This window comes from Ictidomys tridecemlineatus, chromosome 2 (assembly GCF_052094955.1).
Source record: "Ictidomys tridecemlineatus isolate mIctTri1 chromosome 2, mIctTri1.hap1, whole genome shotgun sequence".
Lineage (NCBI taxonomy): Eukaryota > Metazoa > Chordata > Mammalia > Rodentia > Sciuridae > Ictidomys > Ictidomys tridecemlineatus.
In genome coordinates, this window is record NC_135478.1 from 48,523,145 (window position 1) to 48,547,234 (window position 24,090).

Below are 24,090 nucleotides of genomic sequence, written 5' to 3' on the forward strand. Positions count from 1 at the left end.
ATAGAAGGATTCTAGTTTCTTAACATCTTCATGGATAGTTGTTATAGTCTTTTTTATTTTAGCCATGCTGATAGGTACAAAGCATCTCATTGTGGTTTTGATTTGCATTTGTTTGATGGATGATGATGATAAACATCTTCTCATGTGCTACTTAGTTATTTGCATGTCTTCATTGGAGAGATGTCTATTGAGATACTTTGTCCACTTTTTAATTGGGTTGTCTTTTTGTTTTTGTAGCAGATCTTTATCTTTTCTGGTTACAAATTTCTTATAGAGACATATCTTTCCATTACAAACAAATGGAAGAGGGAAATATTGGAATGAAATGGAGAAAACTGTTATATGCATTTATGAATATGTCAGAATGAACCCCACTGTTACGATAATGCACTAAAAATAAGAAATAAACAGTAAACACTAAACCAGAACAAAACAAATGGAAAGGAGCTGGGGGTGTGGTTCAATTCCCAGTACTGCAAAATAAATAAATACAAATGGATATAGTTGTTTCAAAGACAGTAAGACTATATGGTAGTTTATTTTGGACTCAAATGAATAGAAAAGCAGAAACTTTGTCATTAGGGCCTAACATATCATATTATATAAATATTGTCCATATTGAAAAAAAATTTAATTGCCTTAAAATATAATGTGGTTTCTTAAGATGTAGTATTTTCCAGGTTCTTGTTTTGTTTTTAGGATGGGAGGGGAATGTGAAGACGACTAATATTTTATTTTGTAGATGAAGGAAGTGCTGTAGGGAGACAAATTCAGGGAAAACATTTTTTTGATAAAAGGTTTTTAATTTTTCTGGTTTCTGGTGTCTGTCATGTGATGAATCAAATAGCTGCATCTCCCTTCATCCTCCAATGCTTTGTTTTGTTTGCCCTAAAATTAAGATTATAAAGAGAGCCTGGCACAGTGGCACACACCATAATTCCAGCGGCTCTGGAGACTGAGGCAGGAGGATCACGAATTCAAAGCCAGCCTCAGCAAAAGCACAGCACTAAGCAACTCATTGAGACATGTGAGGCACTGGGTTTGATCCTCAGCACCACATAAAAGATAAACAAATAAAAAAAGGTATTGTGTTCATTAAAAAAAAAAAAAGATTAAAAAGAGAAAGGCCTATAATCCTAGAAGTTTGGGAGGCTGAGACAAGGAGATCTCAACTTCAAGGCCAGCCTCAGCAACTTAGCAAGGCTTTAAGCAACTTAACAAAGCCCTGTCTCAAAAATAAAATAAAGGGCTGAGGATATAGTTCAGTGGTATTATAAGTGCCTCTAAGTCAAATCACTAATACCAAGAAAAGGGATAAGTGGGGATTAGTACTTTATTAAGGATTTAAAAAAAAAATACCTTGTTAAGCTTTTTAAATGAAAGAGTATAGTGTGTTGGTAAAGAACATCAAATGAATTAAAATGGTATTTTGTCCTCTGGTTATATTTAAGTAATATTTCTTATTTACATATGTTTTCTCCCCCCCCTCCCCCCACGCCTCATCATCCTAGTTCAGTCAAAGAGTGCTGATCCTTTGAAATCAAAACATCAGTTGGACCTAGAGCGTGCCCATTTCCTCGTTACACAAGCTTTTGATGAAGATGAGAAAGGGAATGTTGAAGATGCTATAGAATTGTATACAGAAGCTGTGGATCTCTGTCTGAAAACTGTATGTATAGCTTCAAGTTAAACTTGTAGAATTATGTTCAGAAATTTCTTCCTTTATTGCTGAGCACATACCTGTAATCCTAGCCACTCAGGAGGGTGAAGCAGGAGGATCACAAGTTAGAGGCCAGCCTCAGCAACTTAGGAAGACCCCGTCTGAAATACAAAATAAAAAGGGATGTGGTGTCCTGTGCCTGTAATTTCCAAGATTCAGGAGGCTAAGGCAGGAAGATCCCAAGTTCCACGTCAGCCTCAGCAACTTAGTGAGGCCCTTAGCAGCTTAATGAGACCCTGTCTTAAAATAAAACCTAAAAAGGGTTGGGGATGTAGCTCAGTGGTAAAGCAGCCTGGGTTTAATTCCAGTAACAAAAAAAGGAAAGAGAAGAAATTTCTTCCTTTACTAATGAGTTCTGGTTAATTCCTCAAAGAAAAGAATTTTTCCATCATTATAAATGGAACTAAATTAAATTAATCATCTAAAAGATGATGAAGAGTAGAAAGTTAGAAATGGGTTTTTACACAGCTTGCTATAATTTTGTTACTATTAAGATTGAGTCACTTAGGCAATTGCTTTATAAATTACAGGTACTATTTTTTTTTTACCTTTATTTTTGTTTGTTTTCATTTTATGTGGTGTGGGGATTGAACCCAGTGCCTCACACATGTGAGGCAAGCGCTCCACCACTAAGCCATAACCTCGGTCCCCCTGGGTACTATTTTTTAAAATATTTATACTCTAGTAGTTTACTTAATATAGGAAGAATTCATCACAAATCTATGATTTGGAATAAACTCTTATTTTTTTCAATTTTATGCAGTAAAAAATAAGGTAGTGGTTTGGGAGCATTTTACTAATTTTCAATGTCAAATGTATATGCTTGGGTGGCTTTTATTGTTCCCTAGAGAGCCTTGGTTCGGGCTCTGCTTCAGGGGGCATGTGGTGCTTAAGAGTACAGTGTATTTGGAAGGAAGAGGTAAAGTGGTAAAGACTAGTGTTCAGTGTCTTACACAGTGCCAGCTTTTCAGTAAGTGTTCAGAGAAACCATCTAGCCTGATTTCTGTGTTGAGACCATAGGTAAGAATTCTCCTAAGTTTCCTATCACTCAGCCTTTCATAGCACAGTGGTTGTACAATTATGGTTTATTTAGCACTTGTCCACATTGAGTATTTTTTATTTTATTTTATTTTTTTTTTTTTGTGATGCTGGGGATTGAACCAAGGGCCTTGTGCATGCAAGGCAAGCACTCTACCAACTGAGCTATAGCCCCAGCTCACATTCAGTCGTTTTTAAGTTCACCTCAGTGACAAGTTTCAACACTTTTTAAAATCATAATTTTTAAAGAGAAAACTAAAATGTCATTTTCCTCAATTTCAAGAACTATAATGTGCATTGCATTTTTTTTTGCATAGAAATATGGGTCAATTAAAAATTAAGCTTTAAAATGTTTCTTTTTTCTCCTCTTAAGTCTTATGAAACTGCTGATAAAACCTTGCAAAATAAACTGAAACAGTTGGCTCGACAAGCACTAGATAGGTGAGTTTTGGTCTCTCAAGTTCTTATCCTAGGTAGAATGTGATGTTACTTATTACATAAAATATTTATCTTAATGAATGGTAGAGATCATAGTAAAAAACCTTTGTTTAAACTGAGATCCAGATGTCCTATCTTATTCCTCTAGTTCTTTGCTTTAAACTCAAGAAATAACCAGTAAATCAGTCAAGAAATGTTTTTAGTTTTTTATATACAGAGTACAGAAATGACTATGATACTTACAATGAGAAACTTCCAAAGAGGAAAACTTTCAGAAAACCTTCTAGAGCTACTGAGAAATACAGGTTGAGAACAATCCTGCTTTTAGCCATACTCATTCCCCAAATTATGCCATATATTAGCTCTTTCACCTCAAGCTCAAATATCAACTTTTCAGCAAGGCCAGCATCAAATCTTCCCTAGCACTTTATCCGGCTTATTCTCTTCAAAAATTCTTTCCCACAGCTCTTTCTAAACTGAAATCCACAAGTTTATCCTATTTGTTGTTAATGTATATGTCTCTTTGAATGCTTATTCCCTAAATGTAAGTTCAGCGCTATCACCAAGTACCTCACCCGACACATAGTGTGTGTTCATTAGATACCTGTTGAAAGAATGAGTAGATTTGCACAAGATAATTATACCTTTTGAAAGAAGGTTGTAGATAAAGGAAAAGGATGGAGATTGCTTTTATGAATTTTTAAACTATTTCCTTTTGAACTCTGAATAGCTATATAATTTTCAGTTTTTTTTAATTGAGGTATATCAATCATTCCTATTTTCCTCATCACCATCAACCTTTAGTTTGTTTCCAGAAATTCTTGAAAATGAGCATTTGACACAAAGTTGTCTTTTCCATCTTGACTTCTTTCACCAGTCAGAATCTTAGCCTACTTTTATTACCTGTATATGCCGTGACCATTGCTGCCAAACTAGCAGGTTCTGGCGAGGGGTAATGGGAGATTGGAAAAAATAAAGAGTCACACATGCAGATCTTGAAGATAAAACAGCTGGGATCAGGTGGAGCACTGCTCTCTGATGGAGAAGCAGGTCTGAAGAATGACACCAGCTATCTTTATTATATATGTCTCATTATTCAGATTAAAGACTATGCAAGCATTATTCTTAGTATTCGTGAAAGTTACAGAGTTAGCAGTAGTAAGCAGCTATTTCCTCAGTTACATTCAACAGTTGCAATGTGCAATGTTAGGAGCATTGTGCAGCTCTCAAAGTCCTAATTTGCAGGCAGATGCAGGAGCAGCATAACTGGTAAAACATTGTGGTTATCTTAGCAAGGAAGCTCCTTCATTCCCAGGAGCTGTGTGCCTGATAATTAGGTCAAAGCTGATAAGAGTCTTGAACAGAGTCTCTTCACAGAGAGCATTGCCATAGCAACCAGGCATCCAACACCTTTGCATAGAAACTTTCACCAAGCATGCCACAGCCATGAAGTCATAAGGGACCCCAATCTCAGACACTGGTCTCCCAGTTACTGTCACTGCTCTACATGTGTAGATAACCCATCATCCAGTATTCCCAAGTGCATCTTCTAAGCAAAGGGTATGTGTGTGACAGTCATGGGTTCTTTTGAGAATCTGTTGAAAATTATCCGTCCACTTTGTAGGAAAATGTACATAAGCATTTTTTAACATGTAATTTCATAGTATTCACAAGATTATTTTATTTATTTATTTATTTGTTTTTTATTTTTTGGTACTGAGGATTGAACCCAGGGGTGCTTAACCACTGAGTACGTCTTCAACCCATTTTATATTATATTTAGAGACAGGATCTTGCTAAGTTGCTTAGGGGCTCACTAATTTGCTGAGGCTGGCTTTGAACTTGAGATCCTCCTGCCTCAGCCTCCCAAGCTGCAGGGATCACAGGTGTGCGCCTCTGTGCCTGGCTGAGTGTTCACAGGACTCTAGAAGTTCATATATGGATTTTAGGTTAAGAACTTTTATTTTTTACCTTGTTCTTTGACAGAAGAAAGTCAAAATTCACTTGCATATCATGTAGGCCTTCTGTAAGCCAAGCCCTGCCTTCCTCTTGTTTCATCACCTGCTGCCTCTCGTTTGTACCTTTTTTAAGGGCTATATCCATTCTCTTGAAATTACCTCAACTCTCTCTGCTATTTCATACTTCTGCACATTTTGTACATGCTCAGTAAGAATGCTTTCTTACTGAGTACAGTGGCACATGCATGTTATTCCAGCTACTTGGGAGGCTGAAGGAAGACAATTGCAAGTTCAAGGCCAGCCTTGTTAACTTAGTGAGACCCTGTCTCAAAGTAAAAAGGACTGAGTATGTAGCTCAGTTGAGATCATCCCAAAGTTCAATACCCAATACTACCCCTCCCCCCCCCAAAAAAGGGCAATTTTACTTACTGATGCAGGTAATTTTACTCATTAGATTTGCTGAATTGTTAAAAAAAAAAAAAAAAAAAAGCTTACTCCCTTGGTGAATAATTCTGTGGCTCAGGCATTGATTCAAAGCAACCTTTCCTTATTCAGCCTCTCTTCTCAATCAGAAAATCTGTAATTTCTGTTATGCGTATAATACTTCTTTCTTGGCATCTGTCATTTTGATGCAGTTCTTTTTCTCCTGTGGAAAACCATGAACATCTTTAGGGTAGAGATTATTTTATACATTCTTGTATACTCCTTACCTTGCATAGTATCTGGTGTAAGTGATCAATTGATGTTGACAATTTAATATTATTTGCAAAAATATTTACTTAAATATTTACAAGGGATTAGCTTTAGTAGTTAAAATTTGACTACTATGTACAAATTTTATATACCAGTTTTCCATTGGGGTGCTTGACTAGTTCTTGGAGTAAATTTTATTTCTTAAAGGCATAATTTGAAAAGAAAAACTAGAACTTTTCTTTTTTTGTATGTGCATGTGCACCTCTGTTATAGAGCAGAAGCATTGAGTGAGCCTTTGACAAAACCATTTTGCAAGATCAAGTCCACAAGTAATAAACCAAAGCCACCACCAGTGAGAACACATTTTCCATTAGGACCTAATCCATTCCTTGAAAAACCTCAGCCATTCATAAGTCAACAGTCATGTGATGCACAAGGACAGAGATATACAGCGGAAGAAATAGAAGTGCTCAGGTAAATCCATTTATACTTAATTGCAATGAAGAATTTTGTTAACATCTTGATGCAGGCAATTTTACTCTTAGGTTTGCTGAATTGTATTCAGACTTTTGTTATATGTTTTAATATAAATGTAAATTAGAGTCACAACTTGAAATTATTAAAATTTATTGGTTCTAATATATCTTTGTATTTAACATTTTTTTTACTAGACATAATGTGTTTTTCTGTAAGTCCTGGCATTTTGCAAAATTGAATCTTAAAGGTTAAGGAGGAAAACAGACCTATGGCAGAGTATGATAGTCTATGTAACTTTGTAACTAAAGCCCTAATGGGGGAAAAATGTTATGTTGAAATAGCACTCTAGACCAGCAAATAGAAGTCTTGAGCTATGAATAGTTTTTCAGTTCTTTTTTTCTTTTTAAGAAAATGAAACAGAAGAATATGTTTGACAGAAACCACAAAACCTACATTGTATTCCATCCAGCCCTTTACAAAAAGCATTTCCACACCTCTGGTCTAGATAGACAGCTCAGTGTCCCTGAAAGCAGACTCAGGGCATATTAAAAGTGTGAAACACAGTAATGTGGAAACCCTGGACTGCCTGCTGAAGCAGTGTAAGTTAGATAAATCTTTGAGCCATTGTGGTTATTCTCAAAGGAGACACAGGAAGTACATAGTTAACATATGCAAACATATATGTATACAAAACAAGGAGAAAATATGCAAAGCTACTCAAACCTTCTTTGTCAACAGACCATACATGATACCTGTAACACTTTCTTCTTCCACTACCTGTTCCACTTTGCCATAACCAGAAAATGAGGAGAGCATATTTTTTTTTCAGAATTGTAAATGCTATCTATATTTTTTAGATTTCAAAATAACTTTGGGCTCGGTATAGAATTAGCTCTATGTCCTGTTAAGGGACAAAAAGGAGACTTTCATCACCTCTAGAAAGGCCTATCTTGGTTTTGTGAGGTTTTTGTTTTGTTTTGTTTTTGTTTTGGTAAAGGGATTGAACCCAGGGGTGCTTAACCACTGAGCCACATCCTTAGCCCTTTTTAATTTTTGAGACAGGGTCTCACTGAATTGCTGAGGCTGGCCTGGAACTTGTAAGCCTCCTACCTCAGCCTCCCAAATTTCTAGGATTACAGGAGTGTTCCTCTGTGCCTACTTGACACTGAAGTTTTTTTGTGAAGGATGTTGAGTCTTTTTTTAGAGCGCTCCCGTAGCATGTGTGAGATGCTGGGTTCGATCCTCAGCACCACATAAAAATAAATAAATAAAGTTATTAAAATATTTGTAGTTGTAGATGGACACAATACCTTTATTTATTTATTTTTATGTGGTGCTGGGGAACAAACCTAGTGGGATGTTAAATCTTTTTTTTAATGTTTTAGTTGTAGATGAACAATACCTTTATTTATCTTTATGTGGTACTGAGGCTTGAACCCAGTGCCTCACACATGCTAGGCTAGTGCTTTCCCACTGAGCCACAACCCCAGCCCCGGGATGTTAAGTCTTTAAAGAAAACTCTCATTAAATTGAATTGCATTTTTTTTGGGTGATATTTAATTATTTTATGAAAATTTTGTCCAAATATATTTAACAACATGAGATGTCAGTTTAATTTCAATGTAGTACTATACCTTGTCATTTAAATTTTAGAGAATTTAAGTAAGATTATGATTAAGGTAGACTTGAACATTTACCTTGGATTTTTTTTATTGTGTTTTATAGGACAACATCAAAAATAAATGGTATAGAATATGTTCCTTTCATGAGTGTTGATCTGAGGGAACGTTTTGCTTACCCAATGCCTTTTTGGTAAGTAAGCACTGTTGTAATTTTTACTTTCAAGGCCATTTTTTAAAATGTCAGTACTGTATTAGTTCTCTGAAATTTGATTTAATTCATAGGCTTGTAACTAAAATTTTTAATAAGGAAAATTGTTGGGCGACGTGTCTGTGGGAAAGAGGTGAGATAACAGTAGGAGCCCTTTGTTTTCAGTTCCCTTGTCATGGCTTATGTTGACTTCCTATGACCTAACAAACATACTCATAGTGACTAGTACAGGTCTGGCACAAAGTAAGTACTCAGTAACAGTTGTCCCGTTGGCTGATTGAATCACAACAGAAATACAAGCCAGTAAAAGAATTGAATGGAAAAGTGGCACAGAATAACGGTATCATTGTTTACTAAAAGGATCCAACTTAAGGAAGAATTATAAAAGGTATTAAATTGACACAGCCTTTCAGAAAGGACAATGGCAGTTTGTCAAGAACCTTAAAAATATTGCTCCGTTCAGGACTCCCCAGCTTCTGGTCCTAATGAAATCAATATCCAGTTCAAAGGTGTATGTAGTAAGAGGATTCATTAAAGAAACTTTTTTAAAAACTTGGTGCATTATAATTATACATAATAGTAGGATTTGTCATTACATATTGGTGCATGCATACCAGTGGTCAGTTTTGTTTCCAAGTGTCTCGCCTTTCCTTCTCTTCCTCTATCCTCCTGACCCCCTTCCTCTACTCTCCTCATCTTCCTTCTGTTTTCATGAGATTCCCCAATCTACATACCAGTTTTTCCTTTTTTCTCGCTTGCTTCAACAGTATGAGAGAAAACCTAAGACCCTTACAAAAGCGTCTGTTAGAGCAAAAAAATTATTGAGACAAAATATTTAGGGCTATGGCAATAATTCAATAATGGTACATCCATACAATATATATGATACCTAAATAAAAAGTCTTTTTAAAAATATAGGAAAAATGCTTACAGTATTATAAATTAAAAAAAATTGAACAATAGGGCTGCTTTTCATTTTCCAGTGTTTTGCTATTCTTAAATGGCCAAGAATTAGATATCTGACTGCTAATAAGTCAACCTAATTTTTTCTCTCTGGCAACCAACTGTGAGATGCTAGTAATAATTGGAGTCTAAGGAATCCTTACATCTTAGAAACTTTAATAGCTTTGATGTTAAGAGCACAGATTTTAGAGACAAATGTTCCAGTTTGAATTCCTGAGATGCTGGATAAGTTAAATCTCTGTTTTCTCATCTATAAAAATTGAGGATAATAATAGAACCTACCTCATGGATACTGTGATGATTAAAACAGTTACTAAAATACGGAGCACTTAGAGTGGTGCTTATTATATAGCAAGCACTGTGTAGGTGTATATAAGGGTTAACTGATAGAAAAATACTTATTTTAATAAGTACTAAATTATAATAATTTGGCTACATGTTTCAAATATTTTTAAAAAATTTTAAACTTTCATAATTTCACCTCAGGAATCTTCGATTTCTCTATTGTAAGTTTGAAGTAGTCTTAAATTTTCCCCTCAGAATTTATGATGGTGATCTTTAAGCTCCTCTAAATTGAGTTAGATCTCTATTTATAAACAGCTCCTAATATTACACAGGCACCAAGCCTGTAACACCAGAAGTTCTGTGAGATAATTAATGATCAGAAAAGTTTAAGAAATGGTATATGCCATATTCTACTCAGAGATTTACAACCAACATTGGCTTATTAAAAGTCTAGATTTGTCCAGCAATGAAGAAAATTATACTTTGGCCAAAAATTTGAAAGTCATGCCTGACTCCAAAATCCTTTCTCTTAGTATCTATCAGCATTCTTTGAAAACAGAATGTCATGTTTGTTGTAGTTTGCATATCATAGACCTTATATAATCCAGAAATCTTTTGAAATCCAAAGATTTGTCATTCTTCCTCTGGAAAAGGTTTGGGAAAAGGTAAGTTTTTATTTGGTGCTGTATATCAGTTTTGGAGAAATATTACAACACAGAGCAAGTAAAGGGTAATGGGTAAGAATGGTGGATTTGGCACCAACTTGGTTTAAATGCAGTTGTACTCTTCATTAGCTACATGACCTTGGTGTTAATCACTTTAAGCCTACTTCAGAACTATTTTTAATAGAGTTGTTTCGAAGATGCTTGGCACAGAACTGTTTCTCAGTAAATTAGCTACTTTCAATTAGCCTTGCAGAGAGGAGTTCAAGACCCAGGTTAAGGCTTTGTAGCTTCCTAGGGTCTTTTGAATGAATTAGCTTATACTGTTGTCATGGCACTGTTTTATTTCTGAATTTCTTGAACATAAGCAATTCAAACTAAACTTTTAAATTATATTTTTAAAGTACATATAAACAAATTTAATTTAGCTTTGCAGTTATTTATGTATATTTATTTAGTTGAGGATGTTCAGGTTGTATGGACTCAAGGTAAAGAGCCAGATTGAGACTAGAGAGTTATGTTAGGAAGGTATAAGTATAGATATAAAATCACTATACCAAAGAGAAAAAATATACTCTGTAGGATATTTAATTTTGGCTTTAAGTCATCTTTTGTAGGTTTGTTTGTTTATTTATTTATTTATTTATTATCTCAGTGATAGATTGGGCAAGCTACCGTTATCACCTAAACAAAAAACTACATTTTCCAAATGGGTACGACCAGAAGATCTCACCAACAATCCAACAATGATATATACTGTGTCCAGTTTTAGCATAAAGCAGGTATACATTTATTTTGTCTACTTTTATGTGCAAGTTAGCATTTTAAGAAAATTTAAATATGGATTTTTTTCCCTAGATTTTATATATTCTTATGCATAAGTATAATTGAAACAGTTACTTATTCAATGCATTTAAAGATTGAGATAATTTGTAACTATGAATAAATTTTTGAGCATTTATGGATGCTCATGTTTGTAGATGAAAAACTTGAGATTCTGAATTTTGCCTTTGATAGGGAATAGGTATAAAAGGTTTTTACTACTTAAATATCTAATTATTCTAAATTAACTTTATTGAAATACTTTACTAGGATTTGTGTGAGTAGAATTTATGAGTTAGCAACTTGACATTTCTGTAATTTTCCTAACAACACTCAAGAAGAAAAAATCAAATTTTGGATGCATTGAATAAATATTAAGCTATTGTGATATATGAATGAAAACATTATACATTGTTCTTGTTAACAGACAATAGTATCAGATTGCTCCTTTGTGGCATCATTGGCTATCAGTGCAGCTTATGAAAGAAGATTTAATAAGAAGTTGATTACCAGGTAAAATTTTGATTTGTCCCTTTTCATATAATTGTTTCTTTTCTTTTTTTTAAATGTTCATATTTTTTTAAAGAGAATTTTTTTAATATTTATATTTTAGTTTTCAGTGGACACAACATCTTTATTTTTATGTGGTGCTGAGGATTGAACCCAGCACCCCGCACATGCCAGGCAAGCACGCTACCACTTGAGCCACATCCCCAGCCCTCATATAATTGTTTCTTAACCAGATATTACAAACTTAGGCCTAGTAAGGCCTATCACAAGAATATTATGACCCTTTTGCAAATGATTCATATAGACGGAAAGATATGCTAAAGCAATCAGTACATGTGCATATGTAGTTAAAAATAATAAATGGAATAAATGTTTTGAAATGAAGTCAAAGTAAAATCACATTATATTTATGACACTTTGTAATTGTACTGTGCAGTAAGGTGGCCACTAGCCACATATGGCTTTTGAATACTTAAATGGGTTAGTCTGAATTAAGATGGGCTACAAGTATAAAATGACTTGAGATTTTGAAATTTTTTTTTTTTTAGAGAGGAGAGAAAGAATTTTAATATTTGTTTTTAAGTTTTCGGTGGACACAGCATCTTTATTTTATGTGGTGCTAAGGATCGAACCCAGCGCCCTGCGCATGCCAGGCGAGCACATTACCCCTTGAGCCACATCCCCAGCCCAAGATTTTGAAAATTTAACACACAAAAAAGGGAAAATTGGAAAATACCTCAAATTTTTGTATAGAGTATGTGATGTAATAATATGTATGGTTTAACAAAGTATAATAAAATCATTAAAGTGGGTATTTTTAATCTTGATACTAGAAAATACAAAATGGCATATTTTTCTATTGACAAGAACTGTTTCAGAATGTTTCTGAAATACTTTTAGTTTAAATGTTATATTAGCTTAAACTCATTCATTGTAAAAATTAAGCATAATTTTTTCATACAGTTTTTTTTTTTTTTTTTTTTGGTGGTACTAGGGATTAGAGCCCAGAGCCTTATACAAATGAGGCAAACACTCTCCAAACTAAGCTATACCCTCAACTTTCATCCAGTTTTTCTTGAGTAGTTTTTGTGTGTTAAATCCCCAAAATACAAAGATAATTAGATAGACTTTAATTTCTTTTTTTTTTTTTTATAGACTTTAATTTCATCTGTTTGCCATACTAAGTAAATAATTTGCAGTATGAGTGATTTGGCTCAAATTTATTTTAAAAGAAAATTGAGAGAGTTTTTAGAAGTATTTTGTGGTATAATTTTATGTAAGCTTATCAGCATTATACTTACTACCTTTGTTATTAGTTGAAATGGTCTTCTTTTCTTTACCTCAGTGGTAAAAGATTATTTTAACTGCCTTAAAATATATCCACTTGGTGCTTTATTAAAGTGTATAGTTAAAAATTAAGGATTTTTCAGAATGTTGTAAAATTTATGCCCTATTTTATGATCTTATAAAATACATTCCTAAATTTACTTATAGTAAGTGAGCCCTTCGATTAGAGTGAAATTCTTTGTCTAGGCCTATTATAGGAAAATGTTATATTATAGGAAAATATTATTATATTTTTATAAAATTTTATAAAAATAATTTTTATACAATTTTATAAAATTGGTAAGACAGTAACAAATGTCTGAATGGGATATGTTTAAGTGGAATATAATATCTTATATAGTAGTTGATATTGAATATTAATATTATTATTTTAATATTTTTCCTTACAAAGCATAATTTATCCCCAGAATAAGGATGGTGAACCAGAGTACAATCCATGCGGAAAGTATATGGTAAAACTTCATCTCAATGGCGTTCCCAGGAAGGTGAATGTCTCTTCCCTTACATACTTTTGAATCTGAGTGGAAGCAATTAAGAAATGTTCTGTGTAAACATTTTTAAAAAGTCAGTTTAGTTGATTTCGAGTCTGTGATTTTTATATATGTTACTCCCAATAGTGTCACATGCTAATAATGAAAAATAAAATCCATGAAAAATAGTCTGGTGGTTGTTTTGAGATAGGGTCTCACTATGATGCCCACGCTGGTGTCAGACTCCTGGACTCATATATTCTTCATATATGCCTGCCTCAACTTGTCTTGTAGTCGTACCCACCCCCACCACACACACACTCTTTTTTTAAAAGTGGTTCTAAGAAAATTTATGCAAAGTTCCAGTAAGTAACATTGAACTCTAAAGATCATTAATACTTAAAATAAACTTTGAGAGTTTGTAATTTTTTGAGTCTGTTAGGTGAGGGAGAGTTTGTAACCATAAGATGATGGAAGAAGTTTCTAAATTTTCTTTTGTGAAATATGCATAACTTAAGGGCCTTGCATTGTCATGATTTTCTAGCATCAACCTCAGCATTAACTGGGAGCTTGGTAGAATTGCAGAATTTCAAGCCTCACCTCAAACCTACTGAATGAGAATCTACATTTTAATGAGATTCCCTGGTGATTCCGGTCTGAAAGTCATTACTCTCCAGCTCAGTAATTCTCAAATTTTAGTGTGCACAGAATCACCTGGAGGGCTTATTAAAATATAGATTGCTGGGCCCTACACCTAGAGTTCTTGATTTAGTAGATCTGGGTTGAGACCAGAATTTGCATTTAACAAGTTCCTTGTGATACTGATGCTGTGTCTGGGAGCACCCATAAAGAGCCACTCTAGCAGATTACTTAAAAACAATTTTTTTTTTTTGAGAATGTTTTTCTGAGCTGTATTTCTTAAATTAACCTCATGTTTGAAAAATCTTTCAAAGTGGAGTCATAGGGCTGGAGATATAGCTCCGTGTTAGCACTTACCTAACAGCAGCAGCTCCACCACCATGAGAACAACAAACTGGTTTACCTCTTCATGTCAGGGTAGTTTCTAAAATTGTACCTTATTCAAAATGCAGTGCATAATCTTCTCTGTTAGTCTTCAGTCAAAATTCTTCTTATCCCCTTGTCTTCTAAACTTAATAAGGATTATATACTGTATCTTTGTGGTGTTTATTTATACATACTTTTTAGCTGTACTTTTCTACTTTTACAACTATGTAAGATAATAATCTTTTTACAGGTTTAGAATAAAATGGCAGATAACAGTGTTACTTATCTTAATGGTGGGGTCCTTTTAAAATTATTTAAATATAATTACATTTTAGAATTTCTAATAATTTTATTTGTAGTTTTATAAAATGTTAACCAGTGGCTTACCTGACAGGTTAAGCTTGTAAGACACCATATTAAAATGATCAACACTGCTGGGAATGTAGCTCAGTGATAGAACACTCACTAGATACTAAGGTCCTAGATTCAATCCCCAGCATCTCCCCTCACCAAACAACAACAAAAACCCAACATTTTAAAATTGACTAGGATTTTAGAAGCCTGAAACTGTCATCATCCTAATAGTAGACAGACTGTGCCTTTTATCTATATTGAAAGTTTTTTTTTCCTTGATAGGATTTTCAGATATTTTGTTTCACCTAAGAAAGTTAATATTCTCTTTATATAGGTAATAATTGATGACCAGTTACCTGTTGACCATAAGGGAGAATTGTTGTGCTCTTATTCCAACAACAAAAGTGAATTATGGGTGTCTCTTATAGAAAAAGCATACATGAAAGTTATGGGAGGATATGACTTCCCAGGATCCAACTCGGTAAGTAATAGTATGATCCAAGCACAGACTTATTTTGTCTAATATGACTATTTTAAACTTGAAAAGTTATAGATGTTTTTGTTTATGGGAAAAGAGAAAGCAGAGTATCAGCCCCTGAGAAATGTTGATGAGCCTCCTTATTATGGGGATATATATGTTCTTGTATAGGGGTAGCACATTGTGTAAATTAAGGTTCAGGGTGTTGATTTTTCTCTAACTTTAATATAACTGTAATGTTGAGTTGCGTATTACTATCCTTTAGCTGTAGGAGATAAACTAACAAACTTAAGCCAAAAATTGGATTGATGTGACTTTAAATTTTGACACTAACCAGCTTATGACCTTGGAAAAGGTGTTTGCCTTTCTTAGCCTCTTTGTGTGTCTGTCATATAAGGATTATATTCCCCTCTCAGGGTTTGTAAAGATGAAATCAAGTGATACATGAAAATCACCCATTACTTGTACTCGATTGGTTTTCCTGCCTAATACCAGGCCTCCTTCACTCTTGAGGATTTTATGATGCTAGGTGGAGAATGTAAAAGTCATAGTAGTCTTTCTTCCTTGTCTGTTGCTCTGTCCTTCAGATACTTTTTAGTTTAGTCTTCTAATTCATTGCCTGTTAATTTACCCAGTGCAGCTTGAGAGAAAGAAGGGGGATGTATGTAAACCAGTAGAAATGACTGTCTTCCTGCAACCATGTACTCAGTGGTGGATGACATCATCAAAGCATTTTTTCCTGTTATGTATTTTGCGTTTTTATCAGATTTACCAGTTAAGATAGTTCTGTTACACTCAGAGCAGAAAACAGCTTTTAATTATTTTCTGATTATCCCTATCAGAGTCATTATACCAAATCAATGAGATTTAACAGTTGCCTTCAGAATTTATTTAAGAGTTTAAAAACATTTGACAATCCCTTATTGTGTTTATATTGCAGAATATTGATCTTCATGCATTGACTGGGTGGATACCAGAAAGAATAGCTATGCATTCAGATAGCCAAACATTCAGCAAGGATAATTCTTTCAGAATGCTTTATCAAAGGTAAACTTTTTTTCTTTTCTTTTTGGTATTAAAAGAGGCTGTCTTATTTAGAATAGAGATTGTAGAAGCTGTCACTTTTAGTTAACAGGGAAATTGTCTTTAAAATAGACTTCACTTTATGTGCTTGCTACAGTCTGTCCTCAGTTATCCTCAGTGATAATCACAGTTAATCCAAACTGTAGATAATCCAAAATTTTTGAATCTGGAGTTATATAACTTGGAAAAAATATTTTGTACTTACTAATACTTACCAATTCAAGGAAAGATGGAAAAAGAGAAGTCTGAGAATTTAAGTTATAAGTGGATAATCCACATGTAGGGACTGGAGCATTATCCAAACAATAATACACATTCAGTAGCAAACTAGACAGCTCCATGATTTGATAAATAGTATCTGTTGTGAAGAAGTGCATTTGATATTTCACAACTTCATCCTTATTTATAAACTAAAAATTTAGCATTTGCTTTTCTTTATTGTTAGATGTCTGCCTAAAAATTGTCGTCTTGAAAATAAATATAATTTATAATATAATGACTTTAAAATATCTTCTTGTTGAAGTTTCTTCAGGGGTGATAGGGATAGCCCATTTTTTAAAAAGATTTCTACAAAAACATTTGTAGAAATTTCCATGCTAGCCACTAAACTAAAAGGAAAGATGGTGTGATCTGAAATTCTAAATGTGTTATCCTTTAATTTCTGTCTTTTTGGGGTCATTCTAGATTTCACAAGGGTGATGTCCTCATTACTGCATCAACTGGAATGATGACTGAAGCTGAAGGAGAGAAGTGGGGCCTGGTTCCCACACATGCATATGCTGTTTTGGATATTAGAGAGTTCAAGGTTTTGCCTTAAAATTTTTTCTCTTATTTTCTTATTTGGTAAGACATTGTAAGGATCCCAGTGATCATCAGACTTTTGGAAACTGACAAATCATGGTTTAGATGGAATTTTTAAACCATTCTATGTATTAACTTGACCATTGGGAATTATGGAATTAAAGGTGGGAAATGAGAGTTGACAACACAGATACTGATGTTAGGATAGACACAAAGCAGCCCCCACGATTCCAGACTGCACGTTGGTGTTGAGGTCAGTTGTAGTGATAAGCTAGAGCTGAGTAGACACCAAGTAACTATCTGTGAAAGGAGGAAAAATAGAAAGATGCTTGGGAAAAGGACAGCTGGCAGTGGGTTTGTTTGTGTGAGCAAGCATTTGTCTTCCTTGGGGTCCTTGTGTGCTGTCAGGCCTTTCAGACCCTTTGTCAGTATATACTGGGGCTTAGGTGTTCAGATGTGACTTTGTGTGTTCTTAGGTTGTTATTTTTAACTGAAAATTTGATCAGTTGTATGCATTGGAAAAATTATGAAGGAAGTGTTCATTAATAATAGAAAGTATAGTAATCAGATCAGTCAACAATAACAGAGTGCCCCTGTGTGTTACACTGCTATTTTTAATGGAACGTATTAAATTACCATAACTTACTTAAGGATGAGAGATACAATATGAGAAATTTGTTGTTAGATGATATCATTGTTATGCAAATATCATTGTACACAAACCTAGATGGTATTGCTTACTTCACACCAGGCTATATTGTACTTGTGTGCTTGTGTCTTATAGCTTATAGTTCCTAGGGCTATGATGAACAAAACACCGTATTAATTTAATTTGAGAGAACGTGATGCCCTTGAGATATGAGGTAAATATGAGATGCATGAGGCTACTGCAACCTAATACAGCATAAACTTTTTAAAAAATTATTTTTAGTTGTAGATGGACACAGTATCTTTATTTTATTTATTTTTATGTGGTGCTGAGGATCAGTGCCTAACATGTGCTAGACAAGTGTTCTACCACTTAGCCATAACCCCACCCCAGCATAAACTTTTTTTTAATAAGTAGAAGTACACTGTAAAATAATAGAAATACAGTAAATACACTAATCAGTAAGGTAATCTTTTATTTTCAAGTATCATACTGTACTATACTTTCATACAGTTGGCAGCACAGAGGATTGTCTACAGTGGCATTGCAATTTTAAAGATATATACAGCCTGAGGGTGATAGCTGTATATACAGTATTTTGGTTAACACAAACCTTTCAACTTTCTTAGTTGCAAACAAATGAGCAGTGAATTGTACCTTGATATTGTGTTGGCTAGACATCACTAGGCAACAGAAATTTTTCAGTTCCACTATAAAAATTATGTATTTCATTAAAATTGGCTAAGAATATCAAATGTTATGTGATACTAAATAAGCTGAGAGGTTTGTGCTTTTCTTAAAATTGTAATTCCCACAAATGCCAGTTAAATATTGTGAATAACAGTTGTTATTGTTCAGTACTATCGTGTGTCTTTTGTTAGAACATACCCTGAGATAAGTAGGTATTAGTGAATGTGACCAGTAGTGAGATAATGGCAAGTAAATTTTAAGTTTAGATAATGAAACAGTCAATGGGAAAGTAAGTTTGAATTTGAGGAAGATTCCTGTGAAAGATATATCATTTACTTTGAATAATAGGATTTATTCTGATTGTCCAAAGTAAACTAGGTAAAATGTTTATGAGAAAAATAGGAACTTGTGGTTTGACCTGAAAACAGAACAGTTTGTAAAAAAAAAAAACAAAAAAAACTGCTGAATGCCAGTAATGTAGGAATGTCCATGAATTGCCTTTCTAGTTAAAAACAAGTAGCATTAGTTACATAGTGTCTCAATTCCTTGTTTTAGTAATTCTGTAAAGATTGTGGCATTGTACTAGAGCACGTGCATGTGGAACAAACTGTGGTCCTGGGACAGGTTTCTTCACTCTAATAATGCCCACATTTATACTGCAGTGTTGTGAATGTTACTGATTAAAAACATTAACCAGCTTGAGCAGGTATCCTTCACTGTGGAGTTGGCCCCAATTTCCTTTTGTCTATGTGAGCCCTTTGTATAGTCAGGGTTAATTTTTGCCTTAAAACATTCTTCATGTGTATTAAAATTTGAGGGTTTTTCCCAGTATTCTTTCATTGGGTATATATTTGAAGAGTTTCCTGGAGTTCTCTCTCTTCTCCCATCCAGTATTGGGTATTGAACCAGGAGCTTGGCACATGGCTAAACTACTGCTCTTCCACTGAGCTACACTCTCAGCCCCTTTTCAATTTTAATTTGAAACAGAGTTTCTCATAACTTTGCCTGGACTGACCTCAAACTTGTGATCTTCTTGCTTCAGCCTCTTGATCTTTTTAGATGTTTTTTTTGGCTGATTTTATTGTCTTTATGTTGAGACATTGATTTAATTCTGATTTCTACTTTAAAATACTTCCATGTTGGCTTGGTGTGGTGGCACATACCTGTAATTGTAGCTACTCAGGAGGCTGAGGCTGGAGGATCACAAGTTTTGAGGCCAGTCTGGGCAACTTAGTGGGACCCTATCACAAAACAAAATTAGAAAAGGTCTGGGGATGTAGCTCAGTGGTAGAGTACCACTGGATTCAATCCTCAATATCAAAGTCCATGTCTGTCTCATACAGATATCATCAAATGTTTATCTCTACAATCTCATTTTTGTAGGTAGACTTAGTCTTGGACTAAAGTCACCCATGATCATTTGTGACTTTAATAAGATTTTTCTTAATAATTCCATAAAGTTATAACCCTTTTTGTTTGCTTTTAACATGCTTACATATTCTGAGATCGTGTCTTCATTTTAGTCTCGGCTGTTCTTCTCTTGGGTCATTTTTCTGTCTCTTCCTGGAGATAATGTTCCATAAATAGTTGTCTGTGGAGGTACATCTCTGGTTCAGACTGCTGCCTTTCAGTCCAGACATGTCTCATCACGGGATTTCTGATATCTTCCAAGGCTTTTCTATTTCTGCTATTTGGAACTAACCCATGGAAATGGGATGTTTCAACATAAACCATATTTTTAAAAAAAAATCTTTTAGCAATTCTTTCCCAGTTTCGGACCCTTTGAATTGCTGGTTCTCTATTTAGCATTAAAAATCTACAGCTATAAAATCCTTGAATGTCCCTGATACCTGGAAGCTGTCTCTGAAAAGCTTAGTAGAAGTCTCTTTTCCTTTGTGTTCCTCTTTCAGAAATTGATAGAATCCTGAAATAATGGAGATTTCCTGCTTATGCAGAATGAGGTTTATGAAAGAAGAGTTAGAAATAAGTGTCTGTTGACCGATGTGTAGTGAGGCACAGGTGGTGGTGAAGAAATTGAGAAAATAATTGTATTATTGAAGCTTCTAGGGAATATAGCCTGAGAAAAATGAGTATCACTCATGTCTGGAAATCATATCTACTCCAAGCCACAATTTACCATCATTTAGAATAACAAAGAAATGTGAGTTTTTTCTTCTTCTTTTTTTTAAATTTTAAATATCCCCCCAACCAGTTTGATTTAGGACATTATCAGATAAAAGTGCATGATATTCCTAGTGGACTGCTTGAAGTAAGACAAGTATACTTTTGGAATTATCAGCTTTGTTATTTTTTAATGTTATCAATTCTGTAGATAAATCCAGTATTTATGGAACATTAATCATACCTGAAAACTGCCATAAACTCAGTGGAAACTTCTGATAAAGGATAATAGGGGCTGAAGGTGTAGCTCAGTGGTTAAGTGCCCCTGAGTTCAATCCCCAGTACGAAAAAAAAAAAAATAGTGTCACCACTTCAGAATTTATGATCTCATTGATCATATGTCCATTTATACAAGTAGAAAGCAATATAAGGCACTATTTTAAATTAATATAATATAGATTATCAGCACTAGAAAAGTTTAGAGGAACAATAATAAAAGGAAACTACTAAGTGCCAGATAGTTTGCATTATTATCACCTTTAATCCTCCCAAGAATCTTTCCTCGTTTTACATATGAGTAAATACATGCCTGGAATGTAAGTGACCCACCCAGAGCCTATACACATGTAGAATTGGCATTTGGTCCCATTTTATTCTACTTTTTTGCTGCTCATCTTCACTGAGAGAAGGTGACATGGAAAAGGCCTTCATCAAAGGAAAACAGCATGGACTTTGGAGGCAAATTTACAGTTTTTTATGGGTTTAGAGGAGAAACTGGAGAACAAAAGGGGGCCAGAATAGAGAAGGCTTTGAAAAGGCAGGAAATGATGCTCTAAGGCATCACTTTCAGATGAAATGTCCTACAGTGATGGGAATTTTCTCTATTTATACTGTAAAAATCTAGTGCCTGAGCTTCTATACACATAGTCATTGAATGTTTGAAATGTGGTTAATTTTTAAGGAACTGAATCTTAAATGTTACTTAATTTAAATAACACCATGTCTGGTTAGTGACTATAATATAGCTCTAGGAAGTTAATAATTTACAATTTTGATCAGATATGTGATATGGTGAAAGTGTTAATTTGAAAGGAAAAAATTAATACTCAAAATTCATCCTATTAAGAGAATGGTAAAACCAATAATATTCTAAACTTGTTTGCAACTTAATGTTATCCCCTTTTTTAAAATACAGGGTCTCCGATTTATTCAATTGAAAAATCCTTGGAGTCATTTACGTTGGAAAGGAAGATACAGTGAAAATGATATAAAAAACTGGACTCCAGAATTGCAAAAGTATTTGAACTTTGATCCCCGAACAGCTCAGAAAATAGATAATGGTAAATATGTCTTTTTATTTATATTTATTAAAAAATTATTTTTCAGTACTGTGGATCTAACCCAGGGCATCTTGCATGCTAGGCAAGTACTCTACCACTGAGCTATACCCCAGCCCTTTTTATTTTTTATTTTTTTGAGACAGGGTCTTACGAAGTTGCTCAGGTTGGCTTTGAATTTGTGGTTCTCCTGAGTAGCTGAGATTACAGGTGTGAACCACCCTGCTTAGCTGATATCATGTTTTAATAAGGTGAAATGTTAACTGATTTAAGTCATATATCATTAATATATTTTTAGATTAACAAAGACATTAATTTTCAGGAATATTTTGGATTTCCTGGGATGATCTCTGCCAGTATTATGATGTGATTTATTTGAGTTGGAATCCAGGGCTTTTTAAAGAATCAACATGTATTCACAGGTAACTTTTACATATTTTAGAGTATTCTACACCATTTAAATCTGAAATGTAATTGTTAATTCAGGAGGAATAGCATTCTCTTATTTTTGTCATGTCCACAGATGAGCACCTTATAATAGTTTCATTTCTTGGTTATGCCAAAAAATTGTAAAGAAGAATAAAACCAAAGAATCTGATAGCTTAATTGTATTTTAAACACAATACTTTTTAAAGAGTGCTATATTTTAGCTCTGTGATAAATTGAATTACTATTTTCTTCTTTGTTTACTTTATCTTTTAGTACCTGGGATGCTAAGCAAGGACCTGTGAAAGACGCCTATAGCCTAGCTAACAATCCCCAATACAAACTGGAGGTGCAATGTCCACAAGGGGGTGCTGCAGTTTGGGTTTTGCTTAGCAGACACATAACAGACAAGGTACTGATATCCTTCAACTGACACCCCATACTGAAATTCTTCTAAATAGAATTGGACCATTAATACATAATTTGATTATCAGCCTGTTTAATCTATATTGGTGCCCTAAAATTGTGTCTTCTAAGATAAATGAATATTTTCCTTTGAGGGAAGTTACACATTATAATCATACACTTAAGATCTTGTTCAAAAATCATTTCTGAAGCTGGGTGTGGTAACGCATGCCTGTAATCCCAGTAGCTCAGGAGGCTGAGAAAGGAGGATCACAAATTCAGAGCCAGCCTCAGCAACTTAGTGCAGCACTAAGCAACTTAGTGAGACCTGTCTGTAAATAAAATAAAAATAGGGTTGGGGATATGGCTCAGTGACCAAGTGCCCCTGAGTTCAATCCCCAGTACCAAAAAAAGAAAGAAAAAAAAATCATCTCTGCAGAAAAAATATGAAAAGAAATCTATGTTCTTCAGTGAGGATTTGGGGTTGATCATACATACTTTAGATCTTATAAATGTTAACCTACAAATGTGTTAAAGGGGGTTTGGAAATGTTGAATCATTGGTTCTGATTCTAAAACGGCTAACTATAATCAATATCTTAGAATTTTACCAAATACTTCATGTTGTATGGTGTTTTATTAAAATGACAGTTTAATTTAGAAACATCATGCTTCTTATGAACAGTTCAGAGAAATGCTTTTAAATGATACTTTTCCTTTATTGTTTATTTAATTTTTAGTTGTAGATGAACACAATACCTTTATTTTATTTATTTTTATGTGGTGCTGAGGATTGAACTCAGTGCCTCGTGCATGCTAGGTGAGTGCTCTACCATTGAGCCACAACCCCAGCCTCTTTTTTCCTTTTTTAAATGTTAAGAACATTTTTGAGCCCAGTTTCCTAACACACTGAATTTTTTTTAAATTTTAGGATGATTTTGCTAATAATCGAGAATTTATCACAATGGTTGTATACAAGACTGATGGGAAAAAAGTTTATTACCCAGGTATGTGTACTAGCTAAACATTTTATTTACATGATTAAGATGAAAAATGACAAGTTTATGTTGATATGTAGAAATTAGAGACCCCCCAAATTTGTGACTTTTGTATTTTTGCATATTGCTATCAGGCTTTTGTAGCTGACACTTAAAATCATGTCTTTAACCAAAAGTTCGTGGTTTTCCATGAATTCTGGTATATAAGCCTGAGCTCTTCAGCATGGTTTGTAAGGCTTTTTATATCCTGGCCTTAATGTGTCTGTCATATATATTTCCTGCCCAGCCTTTCAATGTCCTCACTTGAAGGTACTTGCTACTCCTGAATACCATCATGCCCTTGCTTCCCCATTCTACCAGTGTCTTCTCTAATTATCACTCCTCTCTGCTGTCTGCCCACATGCTCCTTTAACAGCTATTCTGCTTGGTGAACATAGTTAAGATCCCACCCCAGTGTCATTTTGTTGATAACTTTTCCCACTTGTCAGGCAAAAGGCATTTTCCTACAAAGGGCTTCTGAGGCATTGCACA

At 34.2% G+C, this 24,090-nt stretch overlaps 1 protein-coding gene across 4 annotated transcripts in view; it reads left to right on the forward strand.

Annotated features, from left to right (window-relative positions):
* Positions 1 to 24,090, forward strand: part of Capn7 (calpain 7) — a 37,910-nt gene that overhangs the window by 7,040 nt on the left and 6,780 nt on the right. For 3 of the 4 annotated variants that reach the window (XM_040289663.2, XM_040289662.2, XM_005317172.5), the window contains 14 exons: positions 1,512 to 1,669; positions 3,132 to 3,199; positions 6,121 to 6,321; positions 8,050 to 8,136; positions 10,720 to 10,846; positions 11,314 to 11,399; positions 13,135 to 13,228; positions 14,907 to 15,053; positions 15,991 to 16,097; positions 16,818 to 16,938; positions 21,590 to 21,734; positions 22,054 to 22,153; positions 22,434 to 22,569; positions 23,493 to 23,568. In XM_040289663.2, coding sequence (XP_040145597.2) covers positions 1,512 to 1,669; positions 3,132 to 3,199; positions 6,121 to 6,321; positions 8,050 to 8,136; positions 10,720 to 10,846; positions 11,314 to 11,399; positions 13,135 to 13,228; positions 14,907 to 15,053; positions 15,991 to 16,097; positions 16,818 to 16,938; positions 21,590 to 21,734; positions 22,054 to 22,153; positions 22,434 to 22,569; positions 23,493 to 23,568 — 1,653 coding nt within the window. The remainder of the gene's footprint in view (positions 1 to 1,511; positions 1,670 to 3,131; positions 3,200 to 6,120; positions 6,322 to 8,049; positions 8,137 to 10,719; positions 10,847 to 11,313; positions 11,400 to 13,134; positions 13,229 to 14,906; positions 15,054 to 15,990; positions 16,098 to 16,817; positions 16,939 to 21,589; positions 21,735 to 22,053; positions 22,154 to 22,433; positions 22,570 to 23,492; positions 23,569 to 24,090) is intronic. The other variant, XM_040289664.2, reaches the window with a different exon arrangement.